This window comes from Lacerta agilis, chromosome 4 (assembly GCF_009819535.1).
Source record: "Lacerta agilis isolate rLacAgi1 chromosome 4, rLacAgi1.pri, whole genome shotgun sequence".
Taxonomy (NCBI): Eukaryota; Metazoa; Chordata; class Lepidosauria; order Squamata; family Lacertidae; genus Lacerta; species Lacerta agilis.
The window spans coordinates 70348559-70371654 of record NC_046315.1 but is presented as its reverse complement, the minus strand read 5'-3'; the positions used below and the strand labels follow the sequence as shown (position 1 = coordinate 70371654).

Sequence of the window (23096 nt, the reverse complement as noted above, 5' to 3'; positions counted from 1 at the left end):
TGTTCCAAAAAGTTTCTTTTAATAAACAAAACAACTAGTAAAGTTAATTGAAATATTTATAATACTATTCAGTCATTGCACAGTAGTTCCAATATACAATCAAGAAGATGCAGAGAACACAACACTTAATTTGGAAGAAAAAAAAATCTATTGCACCCACAATTTAAAATTTTTCAATTTTTTGGGAATTCTACTCTAGTAATATTTTATAAACATTTACAACACATCAGTAAACACAAAGTTCTACTTGCAGTGCAGCATAAAGGGGGGGGGAGAGAGAGAAGGGGACCCTTCAGCTATCAAAATAGACGGTTCAGTGCCCGTTCACGGCACCCATTTACTCTAAACGGAAGTTACTTTATTTATCAGCCATCATTCCTACAATGAGTAACGCAAGATCCCTGTGTTCAGTTAATAATTAGTAGTTCTCTGGTTATTATATGCCTCTCTGCTCTCTTCACGACGACGGCCCGCCGCTCAATCCTACGTGTTGTGGCGCTTTGCCTCAGTGCTCGTAATATCAAGCTCTGGCAAGGAGCATTCCCCCTGCTCAGTGGCCTGTCAGGTAGTCCTGTGTTGAATCCGAAGCAAAAGAGTCTGCATCCTCGTTGTCGGAGTCATCGCTACTATCGTCAGCGGTCGGCTCTCCCGTCAGTGCTATTCGGGCATAGTCATCAGTGTCTATAGATTTACAGAAATGGATGGCGTATTTCAGTTTCTCTTCCAGCACCTGTTTGCAAGAATACCTAGGCAGCTTCAGCAGAAAGAAGCACGTATAAGACTCTGGCAGGAAGTGGTCTGGAGGATTGTATTTATCGAGAACCTGTCAGGTCAAAAGAGAAACGGAAATGTGAGTTTTGCTGAATCAGCCACCACAAACAGCACCTTTACAGCAAATAATATGAACACACTTTGGTGTTTTTTTCCTCTCCCTCTCACCAAGAAAAGCAACCCCCTTACAATTTGTATTTTCTCTTCATTATATGCATCATTGTTGTTGTTGTTCAGTCGTTCAGTCATGGCCAACTCTTCGTGACCCCATGGACCAGAGCACGCCAGGCACGCCTATCCTCCACTGCCTCCCGCAGTTTGGCCAAACTCATGTCAGTAGCTCTGAGAACACTGTCCAACCATCTCACCCTCTGTCGTCCCCTTCTCCTTGTGCCCTCCATCTTTCCCAACATCAGGGTCTTTTCCAGGGAGTCTTCTCTTCTCATGAGGTGGCCAAAGTACTGGAGCCTCAACTTCAGGATCTGCCCTTCCAGTGAGCACATCATACGCCTTCTTAAACATTGTTTTAAAAACTGAACTTTTTCGGCCTACACTATCTTGCCATCCTCTCTCTCTCTCTCTCCTTGTCATTGGCTGACTTAAGCCATTAATATGAAATAATAATAATCCTTCAATAAAAATATTTAACTTTTTAAGTTCACCTCAAAGTAGGCAACTGTTGCCAGTGGAAACACAAGTCACCTATTCAGTAGAAAAATCATAAGATCAAGAAATGTCTGTTAAGCTGTAATCACAAGCAATGCATTGTACAGTAAGTTTGGAGCAAGTTAGTGCATTCAGGCTAAATTTAAACAGCAGTTATAGAGGAAAGGGCAAACTGCAACTGTAGCAAGAAAATCCCTAAAAGAACAAATTTTCCAGGCAATTTTGGAGGATAAGAGTTTCCTGCTCTCTTCTTGTAGAGCACCATGCACACACAAGGATTTCCTACAGTACACATGCAGAATCCAAGAGAAAAAGGAGCAATGTTAATTAGAGCTCATTGCAGGCCACAATCAATCTGGAATTCTCCATGTCGTACCTGGATGACAAAGTCCCGGCCTCTGAAATCTGCAATTGTTCGCGGTAGCCTGGTCCTGCCCCACACAAAGCGCAGAAAGAGAGAGCGTTCTGTGTTGGAAAAGGACTCCATCACCTCCCAGAACCACTGTATAAGAGAAGCGGTAGGCTCGATCCCTTTATACGTGGCCACAGATTTCAAAAGATGAAGAGGGATATCTGGACTTCCACAGACCTGCAGAGGGAAAGCAGAGAACATAATAATGCCAAGGGAATCTATCATAAATGTGTGTGTGCTCATGTTGGTTTTTTTCCAGTGAGAACATTACTACAGTAGTGCCCCGCTAGACAAATGCCTTGCTAGACGAAAAACTCGCTAGACGAACGGCATTCGTCTAGCGGAAGCTGCCCCGCAAGACGAAAAAGTCAATGGGGCTGCTTCGCAAGACGAAAATTTTTTGTCTTATTAATTTTTTTCTTTTAGCGGAGCGCGGCTGTCATTGCCGCTTCGCTAGATGAAAAAACCGCTAGATGAAAAAATTCGTAGAATGAATTATTTTCGTCTAGCGGGGCACCACTGTACTTACTATTATGCATCAGCACGACTGTGTTTTAAAGCACATTAGAAATGGAGAGCTTTTAGCATCTGATAACAATGATTAGTCTGCAGTGATGCATTAAGATCAGGTGAGTATGAGTGATAATGTTGTGTATATGAAATGCCCCCAGTCCCCAAAATTTGGAGCCGTGTCTACAAACCCTTGGTAGAGGAAGAATTCTCTTTCAACGAATGCATTAAATAACCAATGCATTTATATTGTATTTTTTATGTGTCTAAGCATTCAAATTGTGTACGCACCTTTACACATGTGCGTAAACACACATCACACTGAACCCACAAGTGTCCAGGAAACATCACAAAAAGGGGTGGAATGGGGCAGGGACAGAACAAGGTGTTTGCAGGCTTTTCCAATGGTGGCTCAAATGTACACAATTTCACTGACACCCCTGTGTGAATAGGGGGTTGTCTGTATTTGTGATTTTTAAAAACTTTGTTTCTTAATTTGTAATCGCTCAAAATATAGCAAAAACAAGAGTCTTCTAAAAAAAGAAAAAAAAGCGCCCCACTATCTCCTGAAATCCTATAATGTTAAAGGTAAACATGGGTTTTTAGGACCACTGAACAGAGAATGTATATTCTTAATACTGCATGTGAAAGCATGGGGGATCAGAGTTCAAAGTAGCATCTAGCCTAAGTCAATTTTATTCTTCACATTTTGCATTTTTCCCTGAAGCTGGAGTGTCATATTCCATTTTTAGAGCCCAGGAATTGAGAAAAATGGAGTGGTTTCCTGTCGTTAGTCCTACCAGGTCCTTAGTTTTAGTTCCTCACCTCACCTGTCAGTATGTGCAAGCTAGTGCATATTTAGAGCTATCTGTTGTTGCCATTTTTAAACGTATCTACAAAGTTGTATTACACGGTAGCTGTACTAGCACTGCACAGAAGAGCCTGGCTTTACAGTCATAAGCATACCCCACCTTTGAGGATGGCCTACAAACCGAAAGGAGCAAAAAGGAATTCACTGTTCCCGGCAGAAGGGAAGTAACAGATGACTAGGGCCAATTCTCCCCCACTCTCCATTATATAGCAGCCGCTAAGACTGAAAGCCAATGACTTGGCCCAAAGTTTAATCCATGCTTTAAAAAAAAAAAAAAAGTGCACAAAGCAACCCTTGTAGCACATGCCGATGGGGCAATTATGTAAGTCAGAGTAATCTTAACCTTTGGCCAATAACAAGGCATAACCTACTGCAACTCTTTTGCTACATAACAAGTTCAAGGACATGTCCCGATTCACATACTTTGGGCTCTCAAATTTCATTGGTATCCTGTGCGCCATTAAATTCTGCGCACCCACCCCCACACATCTCTCACGCTCTGCTCCGCCAGCGCTGTTGTGACGCCCCCTGCAGCTGAACTAGTCGTGCTGCCCTAAAACTGCCTCTGCACATATAGGCAGCCCCGCCCCCAATTTACGTGTGTTCAAGTCATGTGCCGTGCCAGAAGGCTGGAAGTGTGGAGGGGAGACTTGAAGAGCCTCAACAAAGCCCCGCTCCGCCTCCAGTCCATGAGGAGACCTTCCTCAGAGCCCAAAGAGGATGTCCCCTTTGGGCTCTGAGGAAGATCTCCATGCGAGAGGTACAGCAGGGTCTCCCCATTTACACACATTTCACTTTTGTAGAAGGCCGGAATGTAAACCCCATGTAAATAGGGAGTCGCCTGTACTAATAATTGGCCTGTGCTTTTGCTTCCTTTTTTTTTTTTTTACTAAGTTGCCCCGAAGTAGTGATGGCTGCACATACATACCATGGTTTCCAGCTCATATCCTGTGAAAAGGGAAAGAAGAGGAACAGGAACGACGCGGGCCATCCCTTCCCGAACTGCAGCAACTTGCTCATCGAATTCATGAAGTCTGCCAAAATACACACATTTTATCAGTGAAAGGGATAGTCATTGATATGCTTGTTAATTATGTGTATCTATAGGAGGAATGAAAGGACGCTGAAAAGAATTCTGGAGCAAGTATTCATAATAAACTGGTCTATGATCCAGAGAGCTTTTAGGAACATAGGAAGGTGCCTTATATACCATATTTTTCACTCCATAAGACACACTTTTTTCTTCCTAAAAAGTAAGGGGAAATGGAGCGAATGGTGGTCCCTGGAACCGAATTGCCCAGGGGCAAAAAGCAGATCGTGCCTTTTTTTTTTTACAGAGAGAAGGGGATGTTGAAAGGAAGCCGCTGAACAGCTGATCAGCAAGCGATCGGGAGAGAGATAAGGCTCCCTTTCTGCCCTGCCCCCTTGCCCAGGTCTCCATTGTTGAATGTTCTGCAGATGGGGGCTGTTTGTTTCTCCAGCGACATGTGACTGGCTGATTAGATTATCTGTCTGAAAACTGTAGAAAAGGCTCCCTTTCCTTTCCTAAAGTAGCTGCAGAACTGTTAGTTGAATCCCATAAAAATGGGGCTTTTCCCCCTTTGCAAAAGAAGCTGCACAACTGTGAGCCGATCCTAAAAAAAAAATGGGGCTTTCCCCCTTTCCTCCTCTAAAAACTCGGTGCGTCTTATGTTCAGGTGCGTCTTATGGAGCTGCCGGTATCAGATCAGGTCAGGGTTTCCCAAACTTGGATCTCCAGCTGTTTTTTTGACTACAACTCCCAACATCCCTAGGGAAGTTTTTAATCTTGGGAGACCTAGCCAGATGGGAGGGGTACAAATAAAATATAATAATAATAATAATAATAATAATAATAATAATAATAATAATAATAATAATAATAATAATAGCTAGCAGGACCAGTGGTCAGGGATGATGGGAACTGTAGCTGGAGACCCAAGTCTGAGAAACTCTGAGTCAGATCAATGGTCCACCTAGGGAAGCATTTACACTGATTGACAGCATGATTCCAGGCAGGAGTGTCTCAGCACCACACGGAGATGGCAGTGACTGAATCTCTGTCTCTTTGCATGCAAGACACGAGGCTTTGCCACTGAGCTACAGACTTCCCCCATGATAACCCATGATCAGGGCTCTAGGGGAAATGCAAATGATCACGGGCGGAAAGCAGGAGAATAGTAGTGTTCCACAAACCTATAGTTTATTGCCAGCCGCACATACTCCGCACGATTATCCAGTGTAATATGGGCGTATTTGGAACTAAGCTGAATGTCTTGACCACTTGCATTTGGCACTGTGAAAGGCAGGCTCATGGCTTCAAATTCTTCGGAAGTAGCTTCATTGTCTCGGATGTACATAAGCCCAGGAATGAAATCCTTATCAACCTTTCAAACGAAAAAAAAACCAAACCCACATAAAGCCTTTCCCACAAAATACTTCTAAATCCAACATAGGCTCTTCATGGTTCTGTAACCAAGCCTGCACGCTTGCAGAATCACAGGAGATAGTGGAAAATTACTTCTAAAAACCAGCCAAAGATGTTATAAAGCCCTGTTTTTGCGAGTCACCTGAAGATTCCTACCCGGGAAGTGTTGGCACACAGACAGTCACTGAAGTACAGAAGACTATAGGAGAGCTATTCTGGGCTCCAGCAATCGTTAAGTATAACAGGAGAATGAAAACACACATAGAGATGAGCAAAATAGAAAATCTCCAAAAAGAAATTATTTCGTAAGGAACTTCTTTTCTAAGAAATGACATCCAGAGGAGACAGTGGGTGGGTGTTCAGCAAGTGTTGCAAACCCAGCACCACATAGTGCCCCTGGAAGGGCACCCCAGACTCTGAACTTTATTTTCTTAAAAAAAAAAGTGAGCCTTTAGTTGTCCTAGAAAGAAAGTTATGGGACAAGATGTGCAGGTCCTTTTTAAGCAACTTCTGTAAAATGGGAGTGGCATGGACACCTTGTATATATTTCCCATTACTAAGGAATGCTCCCTGTTGTTGTTAAGACAGCAGCAGCAGGTGTCTGTCTTTGTGTCTGAGTGATCTCCATAATCAGAACTACAGGGCATAACTGACTTCTCACATTAAGCATAAAGTTGTTGTGGTGGTTATGTCCAATTTTGTGCTATCCTACATTCTCCATGGCAGCCATTTTGTGTTATAAAAGTTGGTGTGCAGCTCCCATCTTCCCCACCCAGAAAGTCACCAGTGGCAGAACCACCAGCAGAAACATTCATGTCTGGATTAATGCATCTTACCCATTCAAATACAGAGCAGGCTTCTGGCAATAAATATGGCTCCCTAGCTGTAGTAATAAGCAGACCAAGCAAAGGTCTTACATTTCACTAATATTTACACAGATGAACATAAGCTTATGCTTGCCTCACTGAGATCAGCGATGGTTAAGTTCATTCCTGCCAACTGTTTCCACACAGGTTCTGCAAGGTTGAGGCTCAGAGGACTCCCGGTCCGAATGGCAATACCCAGCAAAACCCCTTTTTTTTAAGACAAAGAGAGAAGTTTGTATGTGTTATTCAATGAAAGCTTTGCACAGACTTTAAAGATGTTGCAATGTTGATGTGGCAATTACCCAGGAAACGAAACATGTTCATGTGCAACAAAGACTTTGCTGCAGGGTTTAAAAGAAAGCAATCTCTGTTTGCTCCCGATTCATCCCGTCCATTGGGAGTCACAATCAGAAGTGGCGTCAGCCCGTTCTGAAGTTCCTCGCACATTTCTGCTATTGATTCGCTGTAGCCTCCACCGCAATCATCTACAGATTCACCTAAGGCACAAAAAAGAGGGGGAGGAAATGGCATAAACTACAGTGTTAAGGATAAATTAATTTGAGAGCCACTTACAGCTATGTCAGGTTGCAGGTGGGGATTACATGCAGTGCAAATAAATAATTCCCAGATTTTTTTGTTTTTGTTTGTTTGTTTTGGCCTAACTTCCAGTCTCCAGGGACAGAACAGGTCACATATTTCAAAGAATTTATTGGCCATAGGAATGCATTAGTCCTATCAGGGCTCATATGTTGCAGAAGCATTTGTTTGTTATTATTATTTATTTCATTAGCAAATAGCTTCCCATAAGACAAAACAAGAACAACAGCAAGCTGTAACTATGAACAAGCCCTGGGTATAGCCCACAATTAATGAGGAAACGGTGGTTGGGACAACATGCTAAGCCAAACCTTGGTTTAGCCAAACACAGGTTTGCAGAAAGAAGGGCAGGTTGGGGAGTGGGAAGCAAAGCAGTTGTAAGCTCCTCTCCAAGAGCTTGCACTTTCATGCAGCTTTCCACATTGCATGAACCAGATCAACATATTAAATTAAATCACCAAAGGAAAACTTTACAATATGAATAATTGATTTCAACATGGCTATAAGAATCCAAGTTCAGCCCTAAATTAATTTCAGATTTAATCTGAAATTCATTTTTTCCCACCATTAGTACAAAGTGAAATACAATTCATAAGGCACTGTACATTTGTGCTGCGAGTTTGATTTCTACAATTATTTAGCTGGCATGGCTTTCTGTTTGAGTATGACAAGTATGGAATCATTTTGATTGATAACTAGTTTACAAAATTTTGGCACAATTGCCAGGGGTGGGGTGGGGACTTGTTCATGCATTTTTTACGTTTCTTCTTTTCTTCTGTTGAAAAACACACTATTGAAGAAAAAAGGGGGGGAAATGCTGGACAAGTTAAGACATATGGAAAAGAAATACTTACCCACAAATTTGACTTTCCAAACACGATGAGGTAGGAGAAGACTGTCTGGACTGAAGGAGCTCATTTTAGCACACATCTGTCCAAAAACAGATTTTGTACCATCTGGGCCAGCCAATCCTCCTTTACTTCTGGAACGCTTTACCTGATAGTAAAAAGAAAGAAAGCACACCTTAATCACACAATTCAAATTTCACAGACCAAACGCTTAATGCTTAATGAACAGTACTGGGATACTTGTAGTGATGTGGAAACTCTGTGTGTGTACATCTCAAAGGAGTGGCTTTATTTCAGAAGGAATTTTTGAAAGCATACATGTTATGGAAAAAAAATAACAAAAAGCTCAGCACCTACATAGAGGAAATTGTGACCAAAAAGAGGTAGTGAAACGATGGAGTGACAACCCCTAGAACTTCTTTTGGGAGAGTACAAGAGTACAAGAGTACTTTTTAATCCTGCAACTTCCCCTGGACCGTTTTTCTGTAATAAAGGATCTGCAATTGTTTGGACCCCAGATTCAGCATTCCCAGTTAAGAAAGATGGCTCCAGAGATGGATTGAACACCTCTGCCCAAGATTCAGGAGCATCACTTCTGGATAGAGTCAACAATACTTATACAGTCATGCCTTGGAAGTCAAACGAAAACCGTTCCGCAAGTCCGTTCGACTTCCAAAACAGACTTCCAAAGCTCCTGCAGCCAATCGGAAGCCGCAGAAGCCCCGTCATACGTTCAGCTTCCAAAAACAGTTCGCAAACCGGAACAGTCACTTCCGGGTTTGCGGCATTAAGGAGTCAAAACGTTTGAGAACTAAGCTGTTCAAAAACCAAGGTACGACTGTAGAGGAATATAGAGGTAGAGATCTTTAGTGTTCTGCGGTTCCTTAGAACATTCACGTTTTCCTATGGGGGAAAAAAATTCCATCTCATATCTTAGACCTCTCTTTGAAAACCACAGTAAGGCTATTACAATGTTTAAACTTCACAACAAGCCAAATCCCAATGCAGTGTTGGTGTTAAAATATTCCTCTACACTTAACAGCATACGCGAAATTTAGAGCATTTCCCACCATGCCCCTGCCATAAATTCAATCCTCCTACCCCTCCCTATGCCACAAAGGCAGGCAGGCAGGCAGACTACTCTGTCATTCAGGTAGACCTGGCAATATGCTCCACATTACCACAAAAGCAAGCCAAGCTTCCTTTCTTGGCTTTAGTCAGTGTATTAAAACAATACTTCATATTCAGCCTTTGAAGAAATTTCTTTTGAAAAGGCACATTTGGCCTGAGGCTTGGCATTCAGCTTTCCCGCGTCACTGGAAGTTCTTCTCCTAACCCACATCCTCCTCAATGTGACCCCATGTGATGCCAAAATGTTTGTTTCCTGGACATTAATAGTACTCAAGGCAATTTGAAGTTCTCCCGAGCTATGTAAGCAAAGGGAGCCCAAGATCATGTGGGAATAAAAGGTACAAAGATGAGAGAAAGCGCGCTTTTCATATCATATCCGACTCCTGGGCTTTAACAACAACCAAAACAAACTACACAAAGAGATGCACAGTATAGGAGTGGCTGTTTGATGGCTTCCCTGGTTCTTTTCAGGTTAACTTTCCTTTAAAAGCAAAACAAAAACAAAGAACAAGCACACTAAAAATCAACATGACAAATGAACTTCACAAATAGGTGAAGACTATTACACGAACAGTAGAAAATTCATGGAAGAAAAGTTTGTCCATTTGCTCCTCCTTGCTGTGAGATTTTAGAGGTTGCTGACAGAGGAAGGAATCATTCGAAATTGGGAGGAGACCCATGAGATTTTGGGGCAACTCCGTCTTGATCCACCTAATCACATGTTGTGAACATTTTCTGTAAGTCACCACCAGTGTGGCTGGGGAAACCCAGCCAGATGGGCGGGGCATAAATAATAACATTATGTTTATAATTGTCTACCCAAAAGCATATTTCCCCCTCATCCTCCGCACCTCTAGAAGTTAACTCAGGGAGCAAAATGGCTGCATGGGAAAGGAAGGAATGGCAAGATTTTGTTGCATGGACTTGCCCCTGTTCACTTATATTTTAAGATCCAAGCCATTCACTGGATATTGGTTAAGAAGCACTCCCTTCAACATGTTAACTCAAAGTGTTAAGTACTTTATAAGTCAGAGTTCAGACCCTTCCCCACCACCCCACCGCAAAAAAATGGCTGCATTCCCTCGGGGGAAATCTGTTGTGGGGGCAGCATGCCAAATCTAATTGCTGCATTGGGGAGGGATTTGGGGGGGCTTGTAGAAGGATAACCTTTCCCAGCTGTAAAACACACACACACACACACACAAATTAACACCTATACAACAATTAGTCGTTGAAAAAAATGCTATTGGCACTAAGGAAGCTTTTCTTAAAAGCCTAATTGCCATGCAGGGGGGAGATTTTCAAAGAGGAGGTCATAATTAGGCTTGGAAGTAAAGGTTCCATCTCACAAACACTGAAATTATATCTGGTGAAAGATTGATCAGGTCTGCATTCACCTGCCACAGCCCGCTTGGTGCCACATGTCTGTTGAACATCACTTGTGAGGAGATAAACAAGCACACATCCTAACTTTGGAAAGCCTGATCTGCACAATCTTTACCATTCACAACCATTGAGGTGCATCACTGATAAAGATGGGCTTCACTTCTATCAGTTTCACCAGCTGACGAAGCCTTTGTTGGCCCAGCCATTTACTGGCTGGTTAAGGCTGAGGAGAACATATTTGTTGGGATTTTACTATAGGTGTTTTATTTCATAATGCTTTGTGTACCCTGCTCTGGGCCTGTTGTACAATGAAGAGCAGATGAGAATATTTTAACAAAACAAATTAGGTTCAGGCTGTATATATACATAAAACCTTATTTATGAGGCATCAGGTAGCCACAATTTCAGTCCTTTATCACACATAAATGGAGCTGGAACTGCATCTGCGTAGGTGTCTTATTGCCTCCAAAACATTTTTTAATATACAACGTGGAGCTTTTCCAAAGGACCATAACGTGGCTGTTGTCATTATAATTAGTTAGAAAAGAGCAGCACACAAAGTTATTAGCATTACAAGTGCTCACACCCCCCCCCCCCAACTGAGAACTTGCTAATAACTTCTTGGGCTGTCTTTTTTCTAACCAGTTATAATGACAACTACCATGCCTGTTGCCTGAGCACAAAGCCCTGGAAAGCTTGGCAAAGTTTTTGCGCAACAACAGATTCATATTCAAGGCACTCAGACAGCACAGCATACTGACCTGAATTCTGTTGAGTTCTACCACAGGCCCATGTTGGCGATCTCTCACCATAGTTGCTTGCACAACCTTTCTGAAAGCCGCCTCCTAGAAAAAGGAGAAAATAAGGTGTTGAGAATGCAATCCTATTCTTGGGTTATGTTTGCCAGGTGGGGTTGGCATTGCTACTGAAACCTCCTTGCGCTGGGATCAGTCCACAGCCATTATCAAGCAGCAGAAACATTACGTCAGCAAAAGAGGTAGCAACATTAAAAAAAAACTCCCATTGTTCAATTGGAAGCTCCATACAACTGCCCTCATCCCAACTGTGCAGCCACAAATGACTGTCCCGATGTCCCTGTCCCCATGTGTCAGGAAAAAACATGGAGCAAGCAGATAGGAACTCAGTGACAAAAGATATAGCGACAAGGGTTCCACCTCCAAACAGCCAACATGTGAGAGTGGAAAACAGAACAAAAAGGAGCAGCATGTGAACAACACTTCATTTCTCAGAATCCTTGCAGGCACCCTGTCTCAGGACTCCGGACACGAACACCCACAAGATACCTGAACCGTTACAATTTTGATTTCATGTACCATAAGTAAGTAAGCAAAGCAACGGCAATCACATTTTGAAGATGTAAATTTCTCCTTAGCGTCTGACTCGCTCAGGAGGAAAAGATGCAGTCCGCTTTCTGGTAAAAATGTGAAATGCTGTTAAGCAGATATGGACAGAAACGCAACAGGGGAAAGCTGAGTCATTAGATTCCCTCTGTCTGCACCCATGAAGTTCATACAGAAGATAATTGGGTCTGTACAGAAGACCTGAAGAGAACTTAGGGCAGCGTTTGCATGTCATTACCATAACAGATTTTTCTAAGGAGGTCATTTTTTAGTGGAGAAGCTGAAGTTGGGATGGATACCTTTCCTTGAGAGATCAAAATTCCACGTAATGTATCAAAGCCCACAGAAGGACCCTGGCCAGTTTCATCAAGGCGTCCCTCGAGATCAAACATGGGAATGCAAGGACAAAAGAGTTCGGAGATGTGGTGAAGGAGCAGCAATCTGTTTCTTAAAGCAATTATAGGAATTTCCTGTAGATGGTTGTACTCCATAGGAACCTAGAACAAGCACATAGTTAGGGTTTAATGAGCACTGAATAAGTCATATGCTAAATGAGATCGTTTAAGGCACAGTCCATTTACCTAGCCTATCTACTGAATATCCAGATATTGCCTTTGCTTGAGATTTGTTATCTCCAAAGGTTTATACATGGCATAGCCAAGAAGGAATTTTTTAATACCGTTAGGGGCCAGAAAAGGTATCCTATCAATTAGTGAAATTGATCAAGTAGTGAAATTACTACTACGCTGCATAATACACAGCGTGTTTTTTTTTAAAAAAAAAACAAAACAATTATTCTGCTCTCCCTCACAATATCCATCCCATATTTCATCGATATATTCATGGATCTTGTAGTAAAATTTAAGCATCCTTCCGGCACCTTTCTAATTTCTTGCTATCCAAAGGCACAGATGTTGCTCCTCCCATCATATTAGTCATGGCAAAGCAGCTTGGATTGGCAGACAGAAGCTCACTTTTGATTTATGCAAGTTTTCAGGAGGTTTTTCCATGGCTTTACAGTGTGAACAGGTATAAAACTTGCAAGAGGGGCTGCAGGAAGCACACAGCAGAGCCCAAGCTATTCACTGTACCTATTATTGCAATATCAAAAAAAAAAAACCCAACCCATGCACAGCCTATCGGTGGTTTTTCACCAATGTCTCCAAAATTCTGAACTAGTTAATTTACCCCTCAGCTTCACTTGCCACTCAGTGAAGTCGGTACAAAGCCAAACAGGATTGACTATTGGAGCACTGCAATTGTATTCTGTTAGGCATGTGCCTCCTGACTGGGAACAACGATGCGCTGCTCTCATTTTCAAATGGCTTTGTCCTCAGTGGTGTATCAAAACCACATCTCATACCGATGTAGAAACATGGTGCCACCTCATTCCTAGGGTTTTCAATCACTTAAAAAGAAAATCTACTTTTGACCAAAAAAGCTGAAACAGGAAAATACTCAGAGTAGCCTTAACCATCACGCTAGGCAACCGCTGAGATGTTACCGATGGGTAAGTGGGGGGGGACGACCAATAATTATTAACATAGAGCCATTGAGTGCTAACAGTTTATACATTTTCTCAAGAGTTTGAACCAGATGTGGGGAATAGTTGGTCGCCCAGATGTTGCTGAACCCACCCCATCCCTGGCCATTGGGCCATGCTTGCTAGGGCTGATGTGAATTGCAGTGCAGCAACAAATGGATAGTCAAAGGGTCCCCATACCTGGCTTAAATATATGGTTTAAAAGGCATATTTTTACCTGGGTAGGGAGCTTGCCTGCATTAGCAGGCTTGCTGGTGGACCAGGCTAAGGTGTGTGCCGAGCCACAGGCCACTCTATTGATTTTTTTACCCTGAAGTGCTGCAACCAGACGTGGCCTTTGGATAGCATTAGTTGTTCCATCTCCAAGCTGCCCTTCGTCGTTATCTCCCCAAGTATATACTTCACCTAAGACAATCAAAATCGTTATTTCGCCACCAAATCATGACCAGTATAAAAAGTCACAATAATAGACAACGTAAATCAGTTCAACGTACCAATATCAACATTTAAACGTTTTTTTTTTATTATTTTAAAAAGCACAATCTTTTAAAAGGTAATTCGGAGCTACTTAGTGCTAATATATTCCTATGTGGAAAACAAACTGAAATAAATAGTTGAATGCAGAGAAAGGATTTGCAGAGCAATCCTAATTACAGGAAGCTGCTATAACTTAGGCTTTTACCCTTAACTTAAAACTCCATGCAAGAGCCTCCAGGAGGAGCTACCGTCAGCTGAGCCAGCTGACGTCCAAATTTTGATGATAAGGTCATAGGTTGCGTGACTGAACTGAACCACATTTGGAATAGGTGTATGTCTCTCTTTGCCATGTCCCAGAGCACTTCTTTTTGGAAACTTATACTGGTGTAAAGTTCCTGCAGCTTCCATTCTAGTGGCTAAGCCCCTGCTGAACTGGGGGGAGGCACATAGCCCTGTGTAGCTCTGGCTCAGTTGGGGTATATACTTCACCTATACAGTATATAACAGCTCAGTCAAGAAAGCACAAGATCTGCTGAATCCAAACTTTATTACCCCCGTGGATCCCAGGTTTGGATTGTGCTGGGAGAGTGCTAATCAAGTGGGAATAATGTAATGGTGTTTGCATACAAAATCATTGAGAAATAATCTGGGCATGAAATGTTCAAATGGGCCACATCTGCGTTACTTATTTATTTGTGCTTGTGAGTATGTACATTTATTTGTGCAAGAGCCTCCATTCAATGGCAGAGCACCTGCTGTGCATGCAAAGGGTACTAGACTCATTCCCTGGCATCTCCAGGTAAATTTGGGAGGGATTCCTGCCCAAAAGCCATGGACAGGTCCTGCCAGTTTGTGTGGGCAATACTGAGCTACATGGACAGTTGGTCTGAATCAGTGTGAGACAGCATCCAATGTATGCTTTTTAAATAGCCGTCCTACTCTTTCCTGTCACAGCCTCCTAATTAAGATATTGATACAAAACTTGCCATGCAATGTCTGCTTTGGTCCCCCTTGAGAGCTTAGGGAACCTACTGGATCAGAGCAAGGAATATCTCAGTCAAATCTGGCATGTTGCTGGGAAGCCTACAAAGCAAGACTTGAAGGTGTCCTTCCTCCCTCAACATTTTATCTCGTAGCAACTGTTAGTCAGAGGTACACTGTTCTCTTATATCACAATTATATATTTGCAACAAAGATGCTTCATTATTCGTAATTGAAACATCTTTTCCTTTCTCCCTTCCACGTTCAAAATAAAAGCAGTCATGGGGGGGGGGGGGGAGAGAGAGGAAACGGAAGAGGGTGGGGTTCGTTTGGTTTTTTACATACCATCTTCAGTGCAACAGACACAGTGTAAAGAGCCAGTTGCAATAGCAATGACTTTCTTTCCTTGCAACCCCTGGACCTGTCGAGGTCTCCGGACGTGATCATCTGATCCATGCCCTAATCGATGGTAATCTCCTTTGCCCCTGTAATCGCAACACACGTTTCAATCAGTGCATTTGTTCTCTCTTCAATCAATTGGCAATTCTTAAGTTAGACTAGCCTGACTTGGGTGAAGTAGGGCACTCAGATCTTAAGTTGCCCCTCCTAGAATTAACCAGCAAAATGCTAGATAGGTTGTTCACAAAAGCCTCTTAGTTTTCGTATTAAATAAATGTGGCTTTGCAATGCAATATCTGTTGGGAACAAATTTGAGATAAAGTACCACTTGTTCTTTAAGTTGTTTTTTCTTCAAAATAGCATTTTTAAAATTAAAGTTAAGTGAAATCAAAACCAGTACAACCTGATGGTGCTTTTGCAGAAAGAAAACCAAGAACCACAAAGAACTATTTTTACATTTCTCATATGAATTCATCCGCAATCACTGGCTTACTTACCAGGTATAGACTGCTCCAGACTTAGTAAGGGCTACAGAAAACTGTGAGCCACATTCTACTTTGACTACTCCAACTCCTGTGAGAGAATCGATCTAGGGAAGAAATGTTTGAACGTAACTCAAAGGATAGGACAACTTCATAGCCCACAGCATATAGACACAGCTTAAAAATAAACTGGCATTCTTAGTCAGATAATGATTTTAATGTTGTCTAAAATAAGTTTTTATTTTAGTAACTTAAGAGAAATAATTTTAAATGATCTGATTCTCACCACTCTAACTATTTTCTCTTGAGGCCTTGTTTTAAAGAGGTACTATTCAATCACCCACAGAAAAAATAAACTAAGGAAATGAAATCAGCACCTGGAGACAACTGCCAATGTTTCTCTCCCAAAGTGATCTCCAAGCATGTTGGCGATAGCATATGGTAAAATCTCACAAAGAAACTTGACAAGAAATGCATTAGAGATTTAGAAAGAGAAGGATACGCTTGACTTTCCTGAAGTAGTGGAAATATAACAAGCAAAATATACGCAAAATAAGGAAAATTTTCTGACTATTTTAACAAGATGCTATGGTGGATTTTGAAATTTTGATTTAAACTTTTTGGAGAGGGATGTACAGGCCCAAAGGGACAAAATATTGTAATTACAAAAAAGGAGGATGAAACCCTCAAGAGATTTCTGCAGCCTCTTAGAATTTGTTGAAATGGTAACAGATTGGTGTACAGATGTTTTTTGTGATGGAAATGACATTGCGCCTCTCTTAAGACTTCCTCTTATGTGTATTGTTTAAGAAATGGAAGTAAACATCTTGGTAACTATGCTGGTGGAACAATAAATCCCCACTGGATGTCAGTATGTCAAAATTCATGCTGTTAAGACATTTGCATAACTTTTGATTTGTAACAGCTAACGGATCATTCTAACTTAAAAAGTAATATATAGCAGAGTGATTCTTAACCATGGTGCAAAAGTTATGGTCCCTTTTATCAAGGGCATGGCAATTTTATACTCAAACATGATTAGGAAATTTTGAAATGTCAGCAAAGTATCTCATTATTTTTATTATTATTACTTTTCATGGAATCCTTTTAACTCAACAGCACATATAAAAGTCATAGCATTCACTATCATTCCCTAACTCAGCTAGCTTGTGCTAAACATAAAATAAAATCTGTTCTATTTACAGGCTGTCAAGTTCTTTCTCTCTTATTTCAGAAGTTTGAAACTGAAAATACCTTCATCGGTACTTTGCAGCCATCACTGCCCCCTCTTCCAAGTTTCCCATAGTCTCCATCTCCCCAGGACCAAACAGTATCATCATCTGTCAAGCAGAGCGTCTGTGCATCTCCACTGCCACAGGCTATGTCAATCACACGGTAGCCCTGGAGTGCTTCCACCTAGAAGATAGGCAAGGAGTTTTTTTTAGTAAAGTAATCTCAATAACCTGAGCTTTAGGCAGCAAAAAATAAAACAAGACGTACACTACCTTATGTAGGTCCCCTCATCATTATGTAGGCCAGCACCGAGGGCCTTCTGCTGGTTCTCTCACTGCGAGAAGCCAAGTTAAAGGGAACCAGGCAGAGGGCCTTCTCAGTAGTGGCGCCCGCCCTGTGGAGTGCCCTCCCATCAGATGTCAAAGAGATAAACAACTATCTGACATTCATAAGACATCTGAAGGCAGCTCTGTTTAGGGGAGTTTTTAATGACTGATGTTTTAATGCATTTTTAATCTTTGTAGCCAGATGGGCAGGGTATTATTATTATTATTATTATTATTATTATTATTATTATTATTATATCATTAGGTCTTTCTTGTAAGGCAAGTTTATACTAGGAATAATGAATAATCCAAAATACTTGTATCAAGTAAACTAAATGTGTAAAGCAGGGGTCAGCAACCTTTTTCAGCAGGGGGCCGGTCCACTGTCCCTCAGACCATGTGGTGGGCCGGACTATATTTTTTTGGGGGGGTGGACGAATTCCTATGCCCCACAAATAACCCAGAGATGCATTTTAAATAAAAGCACACATTCTACTCATGTAAAAACACCAGGCAGGCCCCACAAATACCCCAGAGATGCATTTTAAATAAAAGGGCACATTCTACTCATGTAAAAACACACTGATTCCCAGACCATCTGCAGGCTGGATTTAGAAGGCGATTGGGCTGGATCTGGCCCCTGGGCCTTAGTTTGCCTACCCATGGTGTAAAGTATAGATCTTGGGGGTATGCATCAGGTTCAGATAAATCCCAAATCCCTGAATGAAGTGGAGTGCTTTAGAGAGATTCTTTCTTTCTATGAGGCAAAGTAATTGCTGTACAAAATGTCATGAATCAAAGTAAGGATCCCCTCCCCCCAAATATGCCTCATGCCACCTCAGGGACTTGGACACTGAACAAACTCTGCTGTCTATGAAAAGGGAAAATTTTCAAAGACCCTGTAGGAAACCTGAAAGACACAGGGGAGTTAAGTCTCATTGTTTGCAACAGGCCAGGGCTGTGGAAACTTCACCTGCCAAGGGGTCTAAATTTGGCCTGTGAGGCCATTTCCCCTGCCAATCAGCTGGTGTCACTTATGTCAGCTGGTGGGTGTGTGGGAGGCTAGGGTGCAATTCAGTATTGGCTGCAGTTGCCTGTTCCCAGCAAGGGGCAGGTGCCTGCAGCCCAAGCAGCAGGATTTAACCCCCACTTGACAGCTATGTGGAGGAGTTAAAATCCAGCTCGGCTTGGCCATGTGTGCATATTCCCAACAGCGAAAGGTGCATGCAGCCAAAGGGAGACTAGAAGATGCATTATTCCCCAAAGTGCTGAGCACAGGGCTGTGGTTCCCACACACCCAAAAGCCATCAGGCTTTTCCGTTGAAGTAAATGGCCGTTTAACTGCCAAAGTGGCGACGACCAGCAAAGAAGCAGAAGGAACGAAGAAAAATAAATAAAAGAAAGGTTAAAGGGACAGAAATAAGTAAGAAATGAGATGAAATCAATGAACCCAGGACAGTGAAAGGTGTACAGTAGGGAGAAAAGGTTTGTTGCTGTTGTTTAATTTTACCTCAGCGGTGGACAACTGTAAGGAAAGACACAGAAGGGAACCAAAATACAGGCAAAGTAACAGAGAAAGAAAGAAATAGAGAGGAATATTAGAAAAGAAGAAGACTTAACTGATCAGAAAACAGTAAAAGAGTGAGAGCCGCGAGTGTCGAACTGCTCCGAGCAGGCAGGAGGAAAAAACTGAGGAGCGGAGAAGCAGTCTACCCCCCACAATTCTTTGCTCCTGCCTGAGCCTTATGCAAGAGGAATAGCTCAATCTGAAAACTATATAAATAGGAGGCATTTGTAACCATTTGGGGGGGAAAATGACTGAAGCATATGACACCATCTCACCAATTTCGGTTTCAGCTGATCCTCACTATCCCCATGGCCAAGTCGTCCGTATCTTCCCTTGCCCCACGTGTAAAGATCCCCTGCAGCAGTAATGCATGCACTGTGCGCTCCGCCCGCCGCAATGTCGACAACTTCTATGCCCCGCAAGGATTCAATGACTCGAGGACGATCGCAAGGACTAAAAAAGAAAACAAAATGAAAATGAAGAGTACACAGCTTATTTATATAGTATCAATATAGCAAAGTAACTGACGGCGATAGGAGTCACTAAATCATAGCTTGAAAAAATCTCACAGCATAAACCACCTCCTAAACAAGTGTTTTGTTTGCAAATAGAGGATCGTAACGCAGAGATCAAATGTTTTATTCCATTCCCATCCTGTGAAATGGCATGAGAGACTGCGTGGAGCAGGAGTCCATTCAGCCAAAGTTCACGCAGAGGCACACATTTTCCTCTGTTTTAAGATTCTGCAATGCCTCCCATCCATGTGCTTGTAATATATTCTCCAGTTTAAAATTCACTGTGCTTACCTTCGGTTGCCGTGACCCAGCTTGCCATCCTCTGCCTCTCCCCAGGAATAGACTTCTCCTTCAGAAGACAGCGCCAGGCAGTGCTTTCCTCCAGAATTTACAGCAACTTTCTTTATAAACACGTGCTGAATGGACTCTAGTAACGTTGGGGTAGAAACAGATTCTGTCCCCCCAATTCCAAGCCTTCCACCTGCCCCATATCCTGTGGCATATAACTAAAAAGAAGAAAGGATTTGTCAGTCATATGAGTTTGTTATATCAGTCATTCTGTTTCTGCTATTCAAGCTTTGAGTGCTGTTGTTTATGCAGCAAAATAGCACAACCCAAGCACAAGAAGAGGGGATCAAGAGGCTTAAGGTGGGGTTGAGGAAACCCTGAGATTTAATGAAGTACAACACACACACACACACACACACACACACACACACCATTGGGGAACAAGCGCCCAAAACAGTAACAACTGAGCACACTCAGTGGCCCCAGACTGCTGAATGACTGTAGGCAGACTGTAGACTATAGTTCCTATAGTTTTAGCAGTTTAGAGTTTTCGATATACAACCTGCATATTCATGATACAACTAAAGCTCTAAACGAACTGTGCGGTGATTTGTGCCTCATGGTTAATTGCAAATATTGCAGCAGAGCCTGGAACCTAGAGGGGTTTCCTGTGATTGTCACATAACAAACTCTGCCCAAATAAGCCAAGGTTTTTCTTTGCAAGTTTGCAAATCTTTCTTTCCATTCACTGACCATGTTCCCTTCCCACTTCACAGACAATTTCAATGTCAACGGCTCAGCTTGGCATTAACATAGTCTTACCTTCCCATCAGCAGTCACTGCAAAAAGTGTCTGCTCTCCGCCAATCAACTGCACTGGCCGAAGCATGGCAAGGGCTTCACAGGGAGTAGGAACTTTGACCTTAGCACCTTCTATGCCTCCAAGCTGTCCTCTGTGGTTATGGCCCCAGCCATAAATAGTTCCGCTGCCTCCAGCAGAAAGCGTCCAATCATCCGGTCGCCTGTTGAGAAGAGAAGTTCTGTGAATGGGCTGAAATTCTGTGTTCCCTCAAAATTTTCATATATTCAAAAGAAGAAATGCAGTACCAACACTTTAAAACCCTACCCCACCTCAAACCCCCCCCCCAAAAAAAAAACTCTATAATGTTTTCAGGTTACCTGTTCATCCACTGCACAAGCTGTTCATCTTGCTCTCGCTTAAAAACATCATGGCTCTCGTGCAGAACATCCATATTTTCATTATCTGCCATTAGTTCTCGAATTTTCTTGGCCACCTGCAATATAAACCGTACAGTTTAGTGATTGGTTAAAGTAAGTGCAGCTTTCTTCATGGTCTGAATTTTCCTTGACAGTAACAGCAGCCAATCGGGAACTGGAATCTCCATTGAAAGGGTGCAGGAACAGTTAACTAGGCCAAATATTGGAAGGTCTCAAACTATATATCCTGGTGGTCTTATTTGGCATACGTACTTAAATGTCTGCATGCTTGCACCATTGTCCATGATAATATTTTTTTCATGTGTGTGTACACACACACACACACACACACACACACACACTTAAGCATGAAGTTGAACCAGTTCTCCAAGTACCTCATCAAGGAAGAGGCGAGGCAATGGTGTCCTCTTATCAAGGGCTACAGCAACTCTTGAAGCCATGCAGTATCTCCTAAACCAAGCCCATTTGTGTGTCTCTGCACAGCAGGGAAGGGTATCCAGTTCCAGGTCACAAGCAAGAGCTACAAGAACCTACAAATAAAAACAACATAGTTCGAAAGCACAAGGCTTCAGCCAGACCAGGCAGTAATATGCTGGCTGTTCTTCAAGTTAAAATATTGTTAAAGTTCTCTTTAAAAGATATGGCTTTCTTCTTTTCTTGTGGGAACATCTCTTCCCCCCCCCCCTTTATCCATGTAGCATAGTTAGGATTGTAATGACAAATTTCCCCTTAAGTAATGCTAAGGAGACCCCGCTCTGGGCTTCTATGGTTTGTACCCCGTGTCATCCTACCTTAAAGAAAGGACTGTGGAGAAGTTGTTTGCCACCTCTGACAATGGGATCTTCGTAATCAAACTGCCGCTGCAATGCTTCAGGAAGGCCTTTAACAAGAGCAGCTAAGGCACTGCCTGTGAAACTCTAGGGTGGGGGAAGAAACAGAATAAAGTAGTATTAGTTTCTAAGCGGCACTTTACAATGGTTGCACTTTTGTAATGAAAAAGTTGTAAACCTATACTACCAAACATCAGATTGGGGGCGGGGGGGGGGGGGGAGAGGAGAATGAACTCATCTGTGTAACTTATAAAAGATTTGCTGGTACTGCCTAACCAACTCTAATGCAGTTTTGTTTCCTGTTTAAAGTGTTTTTACACCACTCTAGAAAATAAATAAAAGGCTCCCACAGCAGCTTATAAATATCAGTAATAGAATAAAACGTATCAATAATACTATTTCTCTTCCCCCCCCCCCACCTCCGGTTACTACGCGGCTGCTGTCACAGAATTTGTCATGATTTGTACAAGAGGAAGGAAATTCTCCTGACTGCTACTTGCTAAATGGTGTGAAAACCATCTGTCAAGTATCCAAAAGACAAGTGAAACATCACTCAAAGCATTGCTAAGAGCTTTAAAAAGCCCCAGAAGGTGTGGTGTTACATTTTCGATTAATGATAGGAAGGTGGCTGTGAGCTATTCGTGTCTTACAATTTACGCCAGCATTAGAGCAATCTCAAGAACTCACGGTGCCACTGGAAATCTGTGCTTCTTACCATAGCTCGTGCTTCGCCATCATTGTCTCCCAGTATTCGGTTGATGTTAATTGATTGGCCGAATTCAGTAGTTAGCAACTTCCGCAATCTCTGTAAGGCCCACATTCTGTGACCAGCAGCTAAAAATGCATAAGATAGATAGATAGATAGATAGATAGATAGATAGATAGATAGATAGATATGTCAATAGGGTTAGCAGTCCATTAAACACACAAATCAGAAACTTTTCCAAAACTGCACCTACCCAGAGCACTCAGCTGAGCGCATGCTGCCAGCGAGGCTGCCAAGCGAGGAACTATGCTCCTGTTGGAAGCAAAATTCAAACGGAAATCCAGCAAACATGTTACCAAATCCATTGATGGGCAAGAAAGAATGCAGCGATCCGAAAGAAGGTCTTTGGGACCTATGGGCAGAAACAGGCGTAATATTAGCCATTCCTCCATCTAACACTTGGGCTTGTACTATTTATTTGAGACCTGGCCTTAAAGAAACCACTTTGAGGCACCTTACAACTTAAAAAAGAAGACAATTATCAGCTCAACCTGGAGTCCAGATTTTCTTTAACACAGACTTAACTTAAGCTCTCTCATTCCTCCTAGCTTAAGTTGTTTCTTAGCTTGCTAGCACAACTATCCCT

General features: G+C 42.3%; 1 protein-coding gene across 6 annotated transcripts in view; it reads right to left on the bottom strand.

The window, feature by feature from the left end:
* HERC2 (HECT and RLD domain containing E3 ubiquitin protein ligase 2) overlaps positions 1-23096 on the bottom strand; it is a 93345-nt gene continuing 70249 nt past the window's right edge. For 5 of the 6 annotated variants that reach the window (XM_033147517.1, XM_033147520.1, XM_033147521.1 and 2 more), the window contains exons 73-93: positions 22704-22862; positions 22460-22578; positions 21706-21831; positions 21289-21444; positions 20855-20970; positions 20499-20697; positions 19680-19894; positions 19149-19326; positions 17002-17163; positions 15763-15854; positions 15212-15351; positions 13626-13813; positions 12165-12362; positions 11266-11349; positions 7994-8135; positions 6845-7039; positions 6637-6749; positions 5445-5635; positions 4159-4264; positions 1814-2026; positions 551-823 (exon numbers count right to left, since the gene is read on the bottom strand). In XM_033147517.1, coding sequence (XP_033003408.1) covers positions 551-823; positions 1814-2026; positions 4159-4264; positions 5445-5635; positions 6637-6749; positions 6845-7039; positions 7994-8135; positions 11266-11349; positions 12165-12362; positions 13626-13813; positions 15212-15351; positions 15763-15854; positions 17002-17163; positions 19149-19326; positions 19680-19894; positions 20499-20697; positions 20855-20970; positions 21289-21444; positions 21706-21831; positions 22460-22578; positions 22704-22862 — 3365 coding nt within the window. Of the gene's footprint in view, positions 824-1813; positions 2027-4158; positions 4265-5444; positions 5636-6636; positions 6750-6844; positions 7040-7993; positions 8136-11265; positions 11350-12164; positions 12363-13625; positions 13814-15211; positions 15352-15762; positions 15855-17001; positions 17164-19148; positions 19327-19679; positions 19895-20498; positions 20698-20854; positions 20971-21288; positions 21445-21705; positions 21832-22459; positions 22579-22703; positions 22863-23096 lie in introns of all 6 variants that reach the window. The other variant, XM_033147519.1, reaches the window with a different exon arrangement.